This window comes from Acanthopagrus latus, chromosome 20, assembly GCF_904848185.1.
Source record: "Acanthopagrus latus isolate v.2019 chromosome 20, fAcaLat1.1, whole genome shotgun sequence".
In the NCBI taxonomy this organism is placed as follows: Eukaryota; Metazoa; Chordata; class Actinopteri; order Spariformes; family Sparidae; genus Acanthopagrus; species Acanthopagrus latus.
Window position 1 is genome coordinate 16,323,960 of NC_051058.1, and position 17,464 is coordinate 16,341,423.

The 17,464-nt window shown below is 44.4% G+C and overlaps 1 protein-coding gene across 2 annotated transcripts; it reads right to left on the bottom strand.

Annotated features, from left to right (window-relative positions):
* Positions 1–1,127: 1,127 nt before the first annotated feature.
* On the bottom strand, positions 1,128–17,123 carry fam53b (family with sequence similarity 53 member B). Of its 2 annotated transcripts, XM_037081810.1 has the most exons (6): positions 16,912–17,123; positions 10,636–10,709; positions 10,224–10,456; positions 9,348–9,402; positions 6,594–7,357; positions 1,128–2,270 (listed from the first exon to the last, which is right to left on the bottom strand). In XM_037081810.1, the coding sequence occupies exons 3-6, from the start codon at positions 10,311–10,313 to the stop codon at positions 1,917–1,919; spliced, it is 1,263 nt and encodes a 420-aa protein (XP_036937705.1). In that variant the 5' UTR covers positions 10,314–10,456; positions 10,636–10,709; positions 16,912–17,123; the 3' UTR covers positions 1,128–1,916. The 2 variants fall into 2 exon arrangements, with proteins under 2 accessions (XP_036937705.1, XP_036937704.1); XM_037081809.1 differs by lacking the exon at positions 10,636–10,709.
* Positions 17,124–17,464: the final 341 nt, after the last annotated feature.

Consider the following 17,464-nt stretch of genomic DNA (forward strand, 5'->3'; position numbering starts at 1 on the left):
CCCGGCGTCCTCCCTACTCACTCCCCGCTTCAGCACACAAACACAGACTCATCAGTAGTAGCACTACTACGGTTGTGATTGTCCTTTCCTGCCACTTAATTGGGTCAGTCTGCATTGTTGCATTAAAGACGTCTCCAACAATGACCTCGCTGTTAACGCATGTGCTCTGCCAGTAGCAGTAGGAGAATTCTTCTGCTCAGACCTTTTCACGTCATTTGATAACAAGTTTGCATTTTGCACAAGTTTTATCCTAAGTGTATGAAACCCATGACTAAAAGTCACACATTACTGTCATCATTGCGTTAGTTATTTAATAACTTAGTTGTTAAAGTGGAAATAAGGTGCTGGTGAGTCCCTGGGACCCCCTCAAGGATCCCACTGCTTGACTTAAATAAAAGTAGCGATGCTGCAGTTAAGTCCTGCATTTAAAATGTACTTAATTACAGTGATGAAATGTATTATCACTATATCGATGTATTTACATGTAATAAATTGGATTGCTATTACAGATACATGTAATCATCCATCCATCATCTGTACATATTCTATGTACGCCGCTTAATCCTCTGCAGGGTCGCGGGGGGGCTGGAGCCTATCCCAGCTGACTTAGGGCGAAGGCAGGGGACACCCTGGACAGGTCGCATCGCAGGGCCACACATAGAGACGAACACTCTCACACACTCTCATTCACACCTACGGACAATTTAGAATGATCAATTAACCTCAGTATGTTTTTGGACTGTGGGAGGAAGCCGGAGTACCCGGTGAAAACCCACGCTTGCACAGGGAGAACATACAAACTCCACACAGAAAGATCCCAGGCGTCCCAACCGGGACGCGAACCGGCGATCTTCTAGCTGTGAGGCAGCAGTGCTAGCCACTGGGCCACTGTGCAGCCCCACATGTAATCATGTTTATCATAAAACATTTGAGTAAAACCACATTTGCCTCTGTGTAGAAACACCTCAACACCTCAAACTTAACGCCATCACACTGTACTGAACCACTAGGCAATACAGATGTACCCGTCACATCTGGATGTGATTGCGCAGCATCCAACAAGCGCTTCACACTCTGTCCAGAGACGGCATCCCAAATTTTTACGAGCAAAGAAAGAATGCGATAAGTAATGACACATTTAAACTGTGTTTTATTTGTATAGAAATATGCTCATGTTTTACATAACTTTGTAGTTACAAATCGTAAAAAGAAAGAATATTAACGCTATTAGCATCACAAAGTTTTCTCTCAAACAAACGGGAGCATAGATCTCAGAGAAGCCTGATGTTACTGTGTGAAATGTTAAGCTCTTCAATATACTTTACAGGCTGTGTGTGCGTGCAGCTTGTTGCTCAGTAAGAGTGAAAGGGGCTTTTTGCTAACAGTAGCTCTTGAAGTGGTCTCCGTTTTTCTGTCCGTCGTGTACCCATGTACGATTAAAGACAAGCAGGAGAACGGACACTCATTCTAGTGCAGAGAATTTATACAAACCTGCTGTGAATTCTCTCCAAATGTAGTACAACGAAGGTAATCAGGGTTACAGAGAAATGTTAAAGACCCCATACTCTGAGCCAACATTAATATATCAATTTTCTATTTATCAGTTTTTATTATCTCCACCCGAATCCATCCTCCCCGACTTCCTTGTTCTCCTGAGACACAGTTGAGATACCGCACAGCGCGGAAGTAGCTTCTGACTACACAAAGTCTCCAAAATTGGGCTTTTAGCCCACAAAGCTCCTGCTCAATCTCTCCTTGAGGGGAAAAAAAAACAAAAAAACAAGTGCTGGAACGCTCATTTCATTAGCTTTTCCACTTGCTTTCTCCTTAAGACTATCAGTACTGTTCGCTGTACCACCTGGTGAGAAACTTTCAGTCCCCTAAATTAGCTTCCCCTGAGAGCAAGACAGTCCAGCTCAGTTCCTCTCAATTTGCTCAATGTCAAGCTCGCCTCCAAGCTGATACACGTCCTTCCTCATGCTACACAGCCCCGCCCACAGAGGCTCATTGTCCTTCCCATTGGTTGTCATGTCTCCACAGTCCGTGGAGTTCCAGTCCACCTCCTCGATGGTGGGGTCTGATGACACGTTTCTGGTGATCTCGCTCTCTTTGGTCCGAGGCTGAACATCCTCAAAGCTGTGTTCGTTTGCAGATGAGTCGTCGGTGTCGCACTGAGCGGTGCTCCTGAGAGTAAGGAGGGCCTGGCCGGACTCGCAGCTGTCTTCGCCTGTGATTCCAGGGCAGCTAAGGCTGTGGAAATTCCGAAGTTTCTGTGGGAAGACAGAAAGGTTGTTTTTTTAGAAGCATAAAATTGATGTTTTTGAGGACACAAGTATTTACCAAAACAAACAAGTCAAATCTTTGGTCTGGTAGGAGTCCACAGTCCCCATGGTGATGGCATATTTAGTAAGGAAACATAAAACATTTCTTCATCTTGGACTCTGACCCATGTCCTAACTAGGGCACAAACAAAACTAAAAGCATACAGCCATCTTGTGAAAACAATCCCTGTACTGTACTGCGAGTGAGTCAGTGAGGTCAGAGCTGGACACTGGGCAACAACCACTATAATATAAAAAATAACAAGATTTGAAGGGTATAAATTTAGCCTGTATTACATACTGGAGCAAGTGGCAGTTGGATCAGTGGGGCTATGCGATCTGGGGTCCAACTGAACACATGCAGCAAGTGGCCAGATACCCGCCGGGTAAACATCACTCATGTCAGCCTATTGACTCTGCTGGCCTTTCACTGGCACTGCACAATGAACACATACATCTGGGAAAGCCAGAAACTTCCTAAGGCGAGTCCACATGTGCCAGAGTTGCTGCAGGCCAGTCCTGCGACAGCTGTGCACGCTGGAGCGGGAGGCTTTATGACAGAGGCTTATCCAATCTGTACGGCTAATGTGGAGAAGGCAGGACAGCTGCCTCATGCCTGACCACTACGGTGTTAGGCCAGAGGGACGCAGGAGAATAGGGCCTGTGTGAAACCTCCTGTCACTTGTGCGCTTATGTAACACTTAACAAGCATGGGGCTGTTGTGGGATGCAGCTCACAGCCAAGTGTATCTGCTGCACATTCATCTGTGTTTTCTTAAATGATTCGAGGTCACCTTCTACCTGCTTATTTTGAGCAAGTGTCTGTACCAAACATCATGACAATCCAATCAAATTTGAGTTGTCACTCAAAACTAAAATCATCAACCTCATGATGGCACTGAAGAGATTCACCAGAGTCATTAGGGAAATCCATCATCCGGAAACCACGAATGTCTGAACAAAAGTTGGTGTCGACCCATCCAACAGTTCAGAAATATTTCAGTCTGGACCAAAGCTTCTCCTGCTTAGAGTGCTAAATTAATCATCCATTTGCCCCATGATAATTTCATCTCTATCATGACCACAATAATACTGACATTCAAGATGTAATATCCATCAAAGGCTTAGATGTGGAATTATAGAGCCTAAAGTGGTTAGAGCTCTGAATGAAGCAGAGAAGAAGGGGTGCAAAGCAGAGTTATGATCCACCTCTTCGGCCTGACAGCAGTGAGAAAGGTCTCAGTGCCGGGCAGCAATAGATCAAACGGGGCCCTGCTGTTTTTCTTGGCGCTGGTCAAGTGGGTAACATTTGTCAGCACCGGGCCGGTGTCACATTGCTGCCTTCTGCATTAGCACGTTGGACTTAAACTTTCCCAGACCATGGGACCGATATGATAAGGCAGTGTAGTCTGGAATATAGCAAAACAGTGCCATCCACATTTACGATACCAAGTATAGCTCTGACTTGGAACATGTGCAGAATGTTCTTCAAAAGGAGCAGTTTCTGGCAAAGAAAACTTACTGCTCCACATCCCAATGAGGGTCACAAATAAGTGCTGCCGGTGTCTATGTTTGTCTGCTCCTATCGCCCCCTCCATCTGAATGAAATGGAGAAGAGAGCTGAGAGTCTCCTCATCCATACTGACCTTGACTCTCCGTCAATAAAAGCTGATCAATAGCTCATGAGGCCCCGTTGTGGCAGAGATCCACCCACTGAGCTGAATTTACAGAAATCAATATCTCTTTACCCAACACGCATCTCCCCTGTGCCACGATCTATAACCTCTGCCACAGCTGCTCTACTTCCTGACATTCACGGAGCCGCAGTGAGCCACGCAGAGGGTAGCAGTTTCTCCCTGAGTAAACTACACCGCTGTGGCGGCGTGTGGATGAGAGGACACTTTAGAGACACACTCAGCACTGTGACCAATCTTTGAATAGTAAGGTGACTTTGAATGCCGGTAGTGTGATACATGTAAAGCACGTAACCCCCCCCGCCGAGTCCAGTACCAAGGAGGTTTCAGTGTATGATCATGAAAAGAACTTTTCCATTGGGATTTTCCTGCACACTTCAGACTTCTGGGTTGAAACAGTTGGTCTCTTTTCCAGCTCATTAAATTACTGTTTACTCAAGTCGATAAAGAATCAGAAAAAAGTAGAAATTTCCTGTTACAAGTTCCCAGAGTCCAAGATGACCTCTTCAGTCAGCTTGTTTTGTTGATACAAAAGTCCAAAACCAGCAGAAATTCAGTTTAAAATCATGTTAAGTTAAGAAGAGCAGAAAATCCTCACATATGAGCAGCTGAAATGTTTGGTATTACTGCCTCATATATAACGTCAGACGATTAAAGGGGCAATGTGAAGTTTTGGGAAGAAATTGTTTTTTGGGTCTGCCACATATAAACAAATTAAAACACTATGAAATTGTTATGTCCTTTAAGGTCAGTTTGTTTATTCAGTTTATTCAATCATGGAAAAAAAGAGATTTTGTTTAGGCATAGATGTTCCTGTTGAATATCTTTCTGTTTCTTCCCCAAAACTACATGTGCACCTTTTAAGTTTCAGTTAACCTCATTTTCGATTGACTCGTAGGTCGTTCCATACCAACTCGCTTTGGTCCTTCCCAGATTTATTTTGGAAAAAAACTGTTTGTAAAAACTTGATTCACGATTCAGTTAAAACATGTTTTATTGCTATTGGTTTGGTAAACATTTAAAAACAGCTGTTTAAAAAAGCACATTATTATAAAATCATCCTTAGCGTGCTCTGGATGTTCAGGACAAATTTAATTTCCCTCCAGTGAAAAATAAGCAATTGGTGAGACTACAAAGGCACATGGAAAGATTCACAAATATTATTAAATTTAGCTCTGAGGGCCAAACTTCAAAACTTTACAACAGGAATCATCGGATCTTACAAGGTCTCATGAATTTAATAGAATTTTTAACATGGATTTCTTGGAAGGGGGGGGGGAATCCATGACATGAACTGTGAAAAGTTATGAATTTGTCGTGATCTGGCAAGGAATGACCCTTGTGCAACCAAAGCCAGAGGCAGCACTGATAACTATGCCAAAATATCTGGAAATCATTTACTCCAGGACTTGCCTCTAAACCAGAGTCACTTGAGAGAAATTTAAGAAGATCGTTCAAAAAAAAAAAAAAAAAAATGCTGTAATAAAACGGTTTCTCGTGGTTTCAGTGGCTTGGTGCCTTCCACCTGAGCTGAAACCCAACATCGCAGAACTCCCTCTTAATGGAGGAGAGCAGAGAACACAATGGACAAACAGCAGGGCAAATCCAATGCTAACAATCTCAGCACCCTGACGCTCCTCTGTGAAAATATTGTCAGTTGCATCGCCCGAGGCCCTCTTCTCCACGTTGACCTCGTCACTGTTTGGAGCGTGTGTGGCGTCTGCTTGTCGTGTCACAGCAGCGCTGCTGTTAAGACAATGCTGAACTCTGGGTGACTTTCTCAGAGGGGCCAGGTCCAGCTCTGTGTTTATGATCCACTCGGCGTACGTGTGAAATTTTACTGTGTGTGTGTCTGTGTGCTCTCGGGGCAAAGAGAGAGAGACGCCTGTCAGGATGTGCAGATGAAACAGATGGTCTTGTTGACATCAGAAGTGGATTGGCTCAAGCCACTGGTTTCATAAGATCATTTATATTATAAATACAGACGCATCTGACTTCCTAAGATTCCTAATTCCTGCCCTGATCAAATCAGCATTCTTTGCTTCAAACTCTCCATTTCTTCAAGTGCAGATACCCCCATGGGCTGTGGCTCATAACAGGCCTGCATGAGTGATCGCCCTCATTTAATGACAACGCCTGCAGAAACACTCTGAGGTGTGCTGAGGGAGAACAGACACAGTGGTGTGACTTAAGTTGGAAGTGTTTGTTTATCCAGCATGGAAGCAGAAAATTGCCACAACAGCAGAGTGTGAATAGCCAATGTTAGTGAGACTGATGGACCTAGCAGAGCTTCCAGCTGGCATGACCATTTCCTGTGGGTCTTGTCTCTCTGGAGACTGGACTGTGATCTCTTGGAGCACATAAGAGGGCTGTGGCAAGTTCAAACCAATAAATAAATGCCACATAAAATGCCAGAGGAAATTGCTTCTAATAAATCATGGCATGTTCAGGTGCAACATTAAAGAGACTGTTTAACAGACTGTATATTGGGCCTCAAGTGGTGATGGACAGGATAGGTATCCCCCTTGATTAAATATGACACAAAGCAGTTTGTTTCTGTTTGATGTGTAATTACCAACCTGGGTCATCTTGGCCAGGTCCAAAGAAGGCCTCTGTTTGTGAGAGTCGGCTGGTCTTCTGCGCTTCACACCAATCTTTTTGTCGTTCAGGACGCACGGCTGTGAGCGGCTGCGGGCGAGACCCCCCTGTCCACCACGGCGCTCCAGCTCTGGAGTGGAGTCAGGGGAGCTGGGTGGCGAGGGTCCACGAGGCTCAGGGAGGCAGATCTGTTCGTGAGAGAGGTAGAGGGGCTGCGCCGAGGGCTCGGAGGACAGGGGCATGGAGGAGGAGGGCGTCAGGCCAGTGAACGCAGAGGGGTAGGGGAGACGCTGAGTGAAGCAGGGCAGCTCCAGGGTGTTGGAGCGGGCAGGCAGGCTGAAGCTGGAGCTGCGCTGCATGGCTGGGAAGCCGAGGAGAGCGTTCCCAACACCCCCGCGCTGGACGCTGCCCCCGCTGTGGCACCTCCTCTTCTCCACAGTCGTCCACACACGAGAGCCCTGGGGGCGCCAGGTAGAGCGGCAACCGCCGAGCTCATCAGAGCAAGACAAGGATCGGCACTGCCGTTTGCTGGGGGGTGCAGTGGAGTGCGAGGAGGCAGCCTCAGTCAGACTGAGGTCTTGCAACAAGCTTGTGATTGTGCTCGAAGTGGAGCCAACATCCCAGTCCCAGTTGGCAGAACTTTTATGCACCTCCGGCAGGACATCCCACAGGCTCTCCAGGCTGGTCCCAACTGGCCTCTGCTGTATGGCACAGCTGTGACCCACCTCACACCACCGGTTTGTCTCTGCAACAAAACACCACATTCATTGGAATTAAACAACATAAAAAAGGTGAATTCATTCTCTGAGGCGACATGCAGTGTAGTTGGGCTAAGTTTGTGTATGTCATCTTGATCATTGATTGGTCTGGGTCCTTACTTGTAGAAATTCAGACCTAGTGTGCAAACTCTTTTAGAGGAACCCAACACAATATGAGGAAAATGTTGTGCAACATAAAACAAAACAAGCAATTTTTTTATGCCGAGGTATATAATCAGAAGAGGTTATGTTGGACAACATCCATGACACTGCCTCAGCCTCGGTCAGCACACTGGTCCCAGCATGTGTACTTTGTATTGACACTACTCACTGCTTTGTGTAATTGGCACTAAAAATAAATCCTGTCCTCCAGGCACTGCTTTAGTGTCACAGTCTGTCAGCACAGCTGATTGTGAAAGGGAACCAAGCTCACTGTCCAACTGACTCGATATCAAACCTCGAGCAAGGGTTGATAACGTGTCAATAACCCATCATAAAACAGTCTGATCTTGCTCTTTTGTTGAGAGTTCTGCATCACACCAGCTCCCTATCTAACACTGCTGACTGACTGCCCCAGCACCATGGCTACCAATCCCTGGAAAGCACCTGTTATCGCCACAACACAAACTCTCTTGAATAGCTGAAGGGGTCAGCCAACTGAACTGGTCAGTCAACTCTGAGTCAGGCACCAAACGTCGGAGCCACTGCCCACTCCTGGTATGCAGAAGGTCTATTCTTCTCCACGGGATATAAAATCCCCAAATTACCATCTACAGTAGATGGGCAGGACCAAGAACAAAGGGCAGTGTTAACAACACCTACTGGTGCTGTCGAGTCCTCTGCCAGGACTTTGCCAGTCTTACAAACTCACAGCCAAGTTACTTCAGGGACAGAGCGCTATTTAATCTTACCATACAAAGCCTGCTGAGACTATTACTCATACAGCTGGGTAAGCTTAAAAATATATGGGAATATGGGCCTTTGTTGTCTTAACCAAATTTTCAGCTAGGGAACAACATGTCCTCAGCTTGAAAGCATGCAAGGGCGCAATGTGATCCATGCAAATGATAAGCCGCTAACACGGAGTAAATAACGCACATTCATCTGGGCAGAAAACACCTGTCAGATATGTTTCACATAATGCTGTGTGACCGGCGACCAGATGCAGCAGAGGATGGCCTGCTGCTGATAATTCCTCAGAGCTGTTATAATACGACAAGCCTCTCGGATCGTTTTCTAGCCTCTTTCTAGATTTTCTGGCCCCTACAAGCTACAGAATTACTTGTTTTTTCCAGTAAGTGATATAAAATAGGGCACCTTTTACAACAGCCCAAAAAGGAAGAGATGTTTCTTTATTTGTATTGGCCCAATACATGGATATATCAGTATTGGCTGTCCAATATGTGGCAATATGAAAACTTTAATTTTAGAGATTATGATGACATCAGTCTACATCTTTTTTTTGTTTGTTTGTTTTATTATTATCTCTCTGAGGAGAATCTTGATATTGCCGAAGGTCCTTCTGGCTGGCTTCTTTCCACACTGGGCAGCCCTTGCTTCAACTTTATGTCTTTGCATTTCCTGCATTGTGTTACCTGCCCATTAGCTTGCTAGATTATTAGCCTTGGAGACTCAAGCTGCAGTGTTCTACAACTTGACCATGTAAATGCCAAACACATCCTGGACACAACTTCCCTTGTTGTAACCACAAACTCACAAGTTCCATTTCCAGGCACATTTTTACCAAGTCAGCAACTTCTTTAGTACCTCTGGTTCTGTTAGGCAACTTTAGACAATTCTATAACTTCTAATTACCTTGTCTTGTTCATACTTTTTTCTTTTTTTTCTTTTATTTTTTTTTTTTACAGTTTTGGCTAAATTTCCACAAAATATACAACTTAATTACAACTTGTGTTATTTGCTACTGAAAAGATCCATATCATCCTTACAGTGCTGGGTGCATATAGGGAGACTTACCCATGAGTCCACAAGAGAAAAGCGTAGTCCCCTGGCTCATGGTCTGTGCCTGGAACTGAAGAAACACAAGAGAGATTCACTGTCAGCTCACCAGAAACCAGAAAGTCACATAGAGAGGTTCGAATGGAACGCACAGGAGGTTCTACCAATCACAAGTCAATAATTCTACAAGTTAAAACCAAGTGGAAAAAGTCTAATTTTGTGTGGGTATAACTGGCCCAGAGAGCATATGTCTTAGCACATGTTCTGCCGCTAAAGCGTAACCCGTAGACATAGAGAGAGATTCCACTATAAATGCTTCTGATTGACATCTCAGTGTCTGTGCAAGATGACTTCATTTCACGTGGCTGAGAGGGCAAACTCAGTCCACACTGGTGGGGGATTTTCCTCAGTGTGTGCTGGCACAGAGTAGGTTTCAACTGCATGGATGCTGATTACAAAATGAGTCAGAGTTGCCTAGTGAAACTAAAATACTCCATTGTCATTTTGAGTGAAGTAAATAGAACACGGGGGATTCAACACGAGATGACAAACCCCGTGCTGATAAGACTTGGCAGCTATTTTGAGGCTATTATCAGTAATTGTAACCTAAACATCTGTTATTCCCATCTTCAACATGCAAATAGTTCTTTTGACATCACTTCCAGAAATTCAGTAAGCCAACACTTCCAATAAATTTGATTCAGGTAAGCTGCAAATCAAATTTCAGCTCTGGTTAATGTTGACAAAATAGGAAAATATAAAGTAGAGCCATGAAACTCATGTGGAGTGATGAGTGGCCGGCAACAATTTTCTGATTTAGAGCAGAACCTGTCATCTTCCACCTTGACAAGTGCTGTTGAGGCCTGTTGGCAAAAGTAGAAAATAACCTCTCACCGGGCCCAAATCTGTCCTTTTGGATGTTACATCGTCGGCGCCCTTCTTTTCCAGTGTTTTCTTTAATATGATCACCATGGCAATGCACATCCTTGTCTCAAGGCGTTCCAGTGAGGGCAAGAAAAGCTGGCGGCCATCTTGACGGGCATGGTGTGAGCGGGCCGGTTTCTCATAAGCTTAAAAACAGCGGCCCTCGACTCCTTCAGGAATGTGCTTCACTCCTTGGCCCAATCCTGAGCGGACACACAGAGATGAGCATAGGATTAGAATTCAGCACATTTCTGACATTCTGCCGACCATATAAGCAGACAAAAATCCGGCTGGATTGGGGAGAACGGATCCGCTGGGTGGAGGCTCTGATCGCACAGTCAATGGAGAGCAAACCCAATGCACTCTTAAGGCAATACTCAACTGAGAGTGTATCTTGAGTGAGTAGTTTAATGTGGATTCACATCAGTTGCATTGGATTCCATCTGCAACACAGTCCTGGCAAAAAATTGTTATTAAGTATCAAATTTCTATAGAAACTTTTCAAACAACCTCTGCAGCATAATCCATTTCTCTGTGTTTGATCCGTATTAAAGATTTCTTTGGTGTTGACCAAAGATGGGTACTGTTCTGGTGCTCCATTGGCTGTAGCAAGTACTGCAGCTTAGCCTTTTAAAATTTTAAAAGCCCATTGCCTACATGAATCATGGCAGTTGTAGTTTTATTTTTTAGCAGCGTACAGTTGCACGCAGGCAGTCACAGAGAAGGAGTGATCCGACACATACTTGGGCGAGACGAATGACAGATGTGGCATAAACTGATGAAATTAATAAAACACATTTGATGTAACGAATAATGATTTACAGTGTTGCATACAACACAGTCATTGTGTTTCTTTTTCCTAATGATAGACTTTAAGGACCACAATAATCTTAGAGTTGAGTTTTGAATTTCAGTGTTCTACTGTATGAGAGGCCATTACCACGCCCACACCTGCTTCCCCTGTCCTGAATTTCACCCTTTCTCATCTGGTTACCTAGTCTTGTTAGCTATGTCCTAGAGAGACTAGAGTCTGTGAAATGTCTATTGTAACTACTGTGAATTCAAGCTGCCTGCAGCTACCGTCCTCCATTGAGGAGCAAGTTATAAACACCCTTTATATAGACACCCTTCAAGCCTACAGGCATTAAGAATTTGACACTCAAAAGAGAAAAACATTTTTGGTGGAGGACTCCACTGAACCCTCAAGCTCATCTCACACACTCAAACATTCAAACATTCAAAAGAGCCCTCGACTGTTTAGAATCCAAAGTTACTATAATTTTCCACTCCTGCACCCTTGCAAACCTGTTCAACGTACACAAAAGTGAAATATGGAGAGTGGAAATTCGTGAGAGGTTGGTGGTTTGACAAGCCCATTTAATTCTCAAGTGAGCGAGCAAACATAACCAGCACTCGCTTTGATTTGCGAGGCGTCGCCTATGACGCCATAGTGTGGTCTGTAACAAGTTGAAGTTGCATTTTTACTTCGATGCCAGCCCCTCCAAAATTAGACTTCTATACCTTGTTTTCTTCTGTTCATCTGGAGGATTATCAGTCATCTGAGAGAGTAAGTGAGTTTCCTCAAAGTGTTCCACTCTGGAGCACACAGAGAGGAACAGAGCAAAGTCAAAGTTGTGTAATTGAATACTCAGGGGCTGGCTGGGAATAGCTGACCTTGCGGTTATCAAAACAACCCTCTTCGCATTAGTGCTGCACCACGGTTACAGTAAAACAGCTGATTGGCCACAGATGTAAATCTATATAATCATCACAGAGGACTCTTACTACCACCAGCTCGGTTCCAAATGAGGCTACATCAGGTAGGGGACTTAGACAAAGTGCAGTGGACACGAGACAGTCGTAGGATGCCTTCAAGGTCAGAGTGTTTGAATGACAGAACAACTGCAGGGACAAAAAAAAGGGGGGGGAAACGGAGAGAGCGACAGTGTATGTGAAACAAAAGAGTGCTCTGTGCAGAAGATGAGACACCGTGGGAAACAAAAGAGGCGACACCAGAGGCTGCGGGTGGTGGGGTGGTGTGTGTGTGTGTGTGTTTGCAGGGGAAGGGGGGGGCAGCATCACAAGACCCTGACAAAGATGACATACTGGAGGTGCTGTTTGCATTCAGCATATAATTTCCATTACTGACATTTATCACATCAGGAAAACAACTTAAACACAAGGATGTTTTTAGCAGCAGAGTCTAACTAGGAGATCAACGTGGTTCAAGGACGCCTGGCAGCTTTAACTCGTGGCCACTGTGAATGGAAACTGATCAAAGCTGTGGTGCTGCACTAGGTCAGGCCAGCTTATACATTGCGTGACCATTAACCACACAGATCTGTGCTCCACTGCAGAGATATCTAGAGAAGTGCTGGGGTGGAGGAAACAGTTGTTTATACGTTTCCCTTAATGGCTCAGTGATGGATGGAGCTGGCATTGACACAGAAAAGAAAGAAACCTCGCCCAAAGAAATTGGCAAAGTTCAGAAACGCTCTTTTACATGATGTTTACCCAAACAAAAAGGACACTAACTTGTGTTTTCCTTCCCTGGAAAAATGGAAATGTCTAACTGTGGCCTGACACTCTGGACTCTAAACTGTCACTGACATCCATTACCTCAAGTTACAGAGAATTTATCACCTTTCTCATGCTCAGGCATTACGCTTTCATCCCATAAATCTTTGCCGAGTGCTTTAAATGGGCGAGGTTTATAACATAATTATAAACATTCCTCGGCTCCATGACATAAGTTGAACACACAATTATAAAAGCCTAACCTAGCCCTGCAGCCTTTGAAATGCATTCAAACTTGTGACAGTTTGTGAGCAGGAAACAGTTTGAGAAGCGCCGGCAAAGGGCAGTCCGTCTTCTTGTACAGAGAAAGCTGTAAAGCAAAATGAAGGAGCCATTGCATGAGTTCATCTCAGACAAAAATGCCCTGCCATGTTTAAAAGCACAGATAGTGATATAATCTGTCAAATGAGGCACCTAGAGCGCCACTCCCCATCTGATGTCATAACCCCATAACCTCCAGAATGATGCTGCCATTATCTGGAATCAGTGGGAGCCTCTATGCTTCTGCAGCCCGATAGCTCTTTATCTGCGCTGGGGCAGCAACCACCGTGACAACTGAGAAGTCTAATCTCCGAGAAGGGGAAGAACGTTGCAGGACGTTTCGCTCAGACGCTCATCACATGCAAACAGGCATCTGACTGACTGCAACGAAAGTCTGCAGTGACAGCAGCCGTCCCAAGATACAACAATGATGGCGCCTTGGACGAGGTGATGGCACTCCACACTTCCTTTGTGGTCACCAAAAAGCCTTTCAACCATCACTGCTTTGGGGTGTCAGAAAGCTATCGCAGGGCCTGAAAGAGCGATATATAGGGCGCGAGGAAACCACATAGATGATGGGGTCAACTATAAAAGCGGAGGCCTGCTTTAGAACCATCAGATACTTTCTATATGAGATCTAGTGTATTGCGGTCAAGTCCAGAAAGACTGCAGACTGTCAGCTTTGCAGTTACAATAGACATCCAAACTGCGGTGACCCATGAAAGCTGTGTTTCCCCAATTAGAGCAGCTTTTGCATACATTGCTCAGACAGTAATCCTGCTGGTTAGGCCAACATTACATAAGGATTTGGCAGCTTTGTGTCTGACTGACAATTAGAGCTAATACTAATCCATTTTATAGCACTTGGGCAGCTGGTGGAACACAACAATGTTTGATATCATCGTTGCATTTTGTGCAGGTTACTGAGCAACGCATTTGAGAACTGTATCTGTTTTGTATCTATTTTTAGGCTTATCACACATGCTTTAAATGTTTTATCAAAGCTCTCGAGCATCTGTGTAAAGTAAACTGATGAAAAGCTCAAACATGAGGTTGAATTTTCAGACATCCTCAGTTGGATTTAATGCATGCATGGCAGTCCCACCTGCATCCTGCTCGCAACAATCCCAGGACTGTGGCCGTCTCTGTAATCGGAGCATCTGCTGAGCACCTGAGATGGCCCGACTTGAAACCTAACTGAGGTGATTTGTGCGGCTCTTCAACACCATACAACTTGTGAAAGGAATGCTGTATAAAGGTTTTGCTGGAAAAAATATGCATGATGTTAAAAAGCTTGATTCTCCTGAGCTATTGGCTCTGTGTGGCCTACTTCTTTAAGTTGCATGGATCCTACAGGATCCATATTTAGACTCTATTTCTCATCATAATGGTGGCTGTGTTGACAGAGCATGTCATAAAAAAGCAGACAAACAAGCAGTGCTCAAGAATAGCGGATAATTAAATAACAAATTGGCAAACCAGGTTTGCTTTTTCTGCTGAAAATTCAAGGATTTTTGAAACCCGAATCTTTCTTTGTTGCTGTCCTCATTAATTAGGAGCCACAAAGGGCAGGTGCCACCAAGTTTTGCCACGGCTGACTGACTGAAAAGAAATTTATGAAACTCATTGTGAGGGCGCGGGCTAGCCCACAGCTGTCCGCATGTTCATAGAAATTAGGCTATGTCAAACAGGAGGCACACTCTACATGTAAAGCAGTGAATGAATAGTCAGAAATAAGCATGGCTGGGAGGCTTCAATAGTAGTTATCAGGCTCAGTTGAAGGCCTGGGGTACAGCCAAGGTCTCACAAGCATGCAGCTGCCCACTTACCATAAACACAAAGGCTCAGCATGGCTATGCATGGCAGCCAAGGAGGCCTACGTTTTAAAGCAGGCCTGCTGTTTAATTATCTCATACATAATCACTCGCACTGTATACATTTGTCCGGGACAAGAGCTTTGTTGAGCTCTGTAATCGAGGCTTTCAACACACCTGTCCAAGTTGGAGAGAAATACCGTCCACTTGAATGCTAAATCTAACAATGTCTCTTAATTACAAAAGCTTGGAGACCCAGCATCCATCTACATCCACAGCAATATAACATTGCATGTTAATAGACCCAAATGAGAGTAAGTCACACCTAGTGGATACAGCCCTATTAACTCTCAATTTAAATTAAGAGAGGAGGGAAAGGAGCACTCTTGAGTTTTTCCAAGCAGGAATTTATCCATCCCCTCACCCTGCATGTATACATGAAACAGCATGAGAAAGCTGGTGAGCTAACTTTTTTCCTGATGAGTGTTAGAACACTGTCATAACAGTGGCACTATGATTACACAGGATCTGAGCGAGCCTTCGGATTTTTGTCTAAGTTTTTCCAGTGATACGGAAAGGAAAGAGGAATCATCTGCGAGATCCCATTGGCAGCCTCTTTTGTACTCGGGCTAAAAACTGTTCAACAGTTTTTCAGATGAGCTTGCCAGCCCTCCAGGTGGATGCCTCTCAGTTTCAGAGGAAAAAGGCCCTGAAAACTGAGCTGGTCCAAGTAACCAGCACAAACAGTCCCTTAAACCCCTTTTCCAAAATCCCTCATGAAAGGGAAATGAGTTTGGCAAAGAAACTGGTGTGACGGGAGCTCACAGAATGTTACACGCAGGCTACAGAGCAAACAGGATTTTGAACTCAACAGAAAGGCCACGAGCAACTGATGATAAAATATGAAATGCTCAGGGAAGAAATGATACATCCATACTTTGACAGTAAGTTTTCCATTTTCTCTTTTTTTTCAATTCCTAATTAAGGCATTTTCAAGCACATTCAGCAGTCATAACCATGGCCATGGGACACTGTGGAGTTCAGATTAAACAAGCTCTTGTGTTTACTATCCCAGTGAGCACTTAAATTGCAGAATCTGTTGGATTGTGTGTCAGCGTACCCGGTCTTCATACCTGAGGGGAGGGTTGGCTAGACAAAGATAAGACGACTACATTCCACTGTAGGCACTAACTGAAACACACAAGAAGGAGGATCCCAAATGACATAGACGCCAAGTAAATGTGGTGTCATCAGGTAAAGACACGTACCCAGAAAAATGATTTAAAAAGGTCTTGCACGTTTGCCACCAAACAACACTGACCTATCTTGCCTTGTGTGCCATCCAAGCATGAGTGAAGCAGACTGTCTGAGATCACTTCAAAGCTGGCCAAATCACATAAAATCCTTTTGATCCAAGGAATGTAGCATCTCTTTGCAAACTGCATGGACAACTTGATCACTCTGTCAGCTCATGTAACTGAGTTTTTACACTTATTAGATGTTAAAAAAGTCGAGCATACTCTCTGGGCTTACAGTGAGAAGATGAGTGAATGACACTGACATGAACACTGGGGATCATTTTAAGACTCTGAAATATGTATGGACATGTCTACTGTGACTGACATTTTGTTTGACTAGCCTTCCCTTCAACATTTCCTCACATTGTGAAATCTTTTGAATGTGGCAATACTGACTTAATAAAAAAAAAATACAGAGCTGACAAAAATAAGTCATGGCTGCATTTATGCAAGTAATTCTCCAGCCAAGACAGGTAAGCTAAGGTTGTATACATGAGGAAAAGTTGCTAAGCTAACTTTTCAAGTTTAGTTCCCACAAATAAAATCCTATTTAGTTACCTGTCACTTCCAATTAAACTTGTCACCATAACGCACTTCCATAAACACAAGCTAACATCACAGTTCACACTTCTGTCCAACTACTGCAGCTAGCTGAGTTAGCTATAGCGCATAAAGTTCATACTTTGAGCATAAAACACTAACACTCACAAGCATCACGGTGAGCGCCTGGGACTCTCCAACAAGCAGCGGGGCAGCCGGTTAGTTTCGCTGGACCATGTTGAGTTTTTTTTGTGTTGTGTTTTAGAAGCCAAGGGACAAGGCGTCCGGCAATGAAGCAGAACGGGCAGGTCGCCTCACGTCCTGCTCCGGGCAGCTCCTGCAAACTACAACATCACCCCAGTGAGTGTACCACTGGCCAGGATTGCACGCTAAACGAGCCTGTGACAACATACGCGAGCCGTACCACTTTTGACAGGGGGAGAGGGGTGTCCAGTAACTTATTCGCGCTGCTAAAACTTCCGTTTCGACGTCAATTTATTGCGATGTTTCTCTCACTCCAGCAGTATTTTTAAATTCAGATGAAGAGAACGACGATGGAAGTTGAACAGAAACCTTTTCGGGACTTTTTCTGTTTAACTTTATCACCCCCCGCTAGTGCAACTAGAGGTTTGCCCCGTCCGTGCAGTAATGAAAAGTAATCACAGTTTTGAGCTGTGCATATAGACAGGGCACTTTCACAACATACAGTGGTGTAACCCAA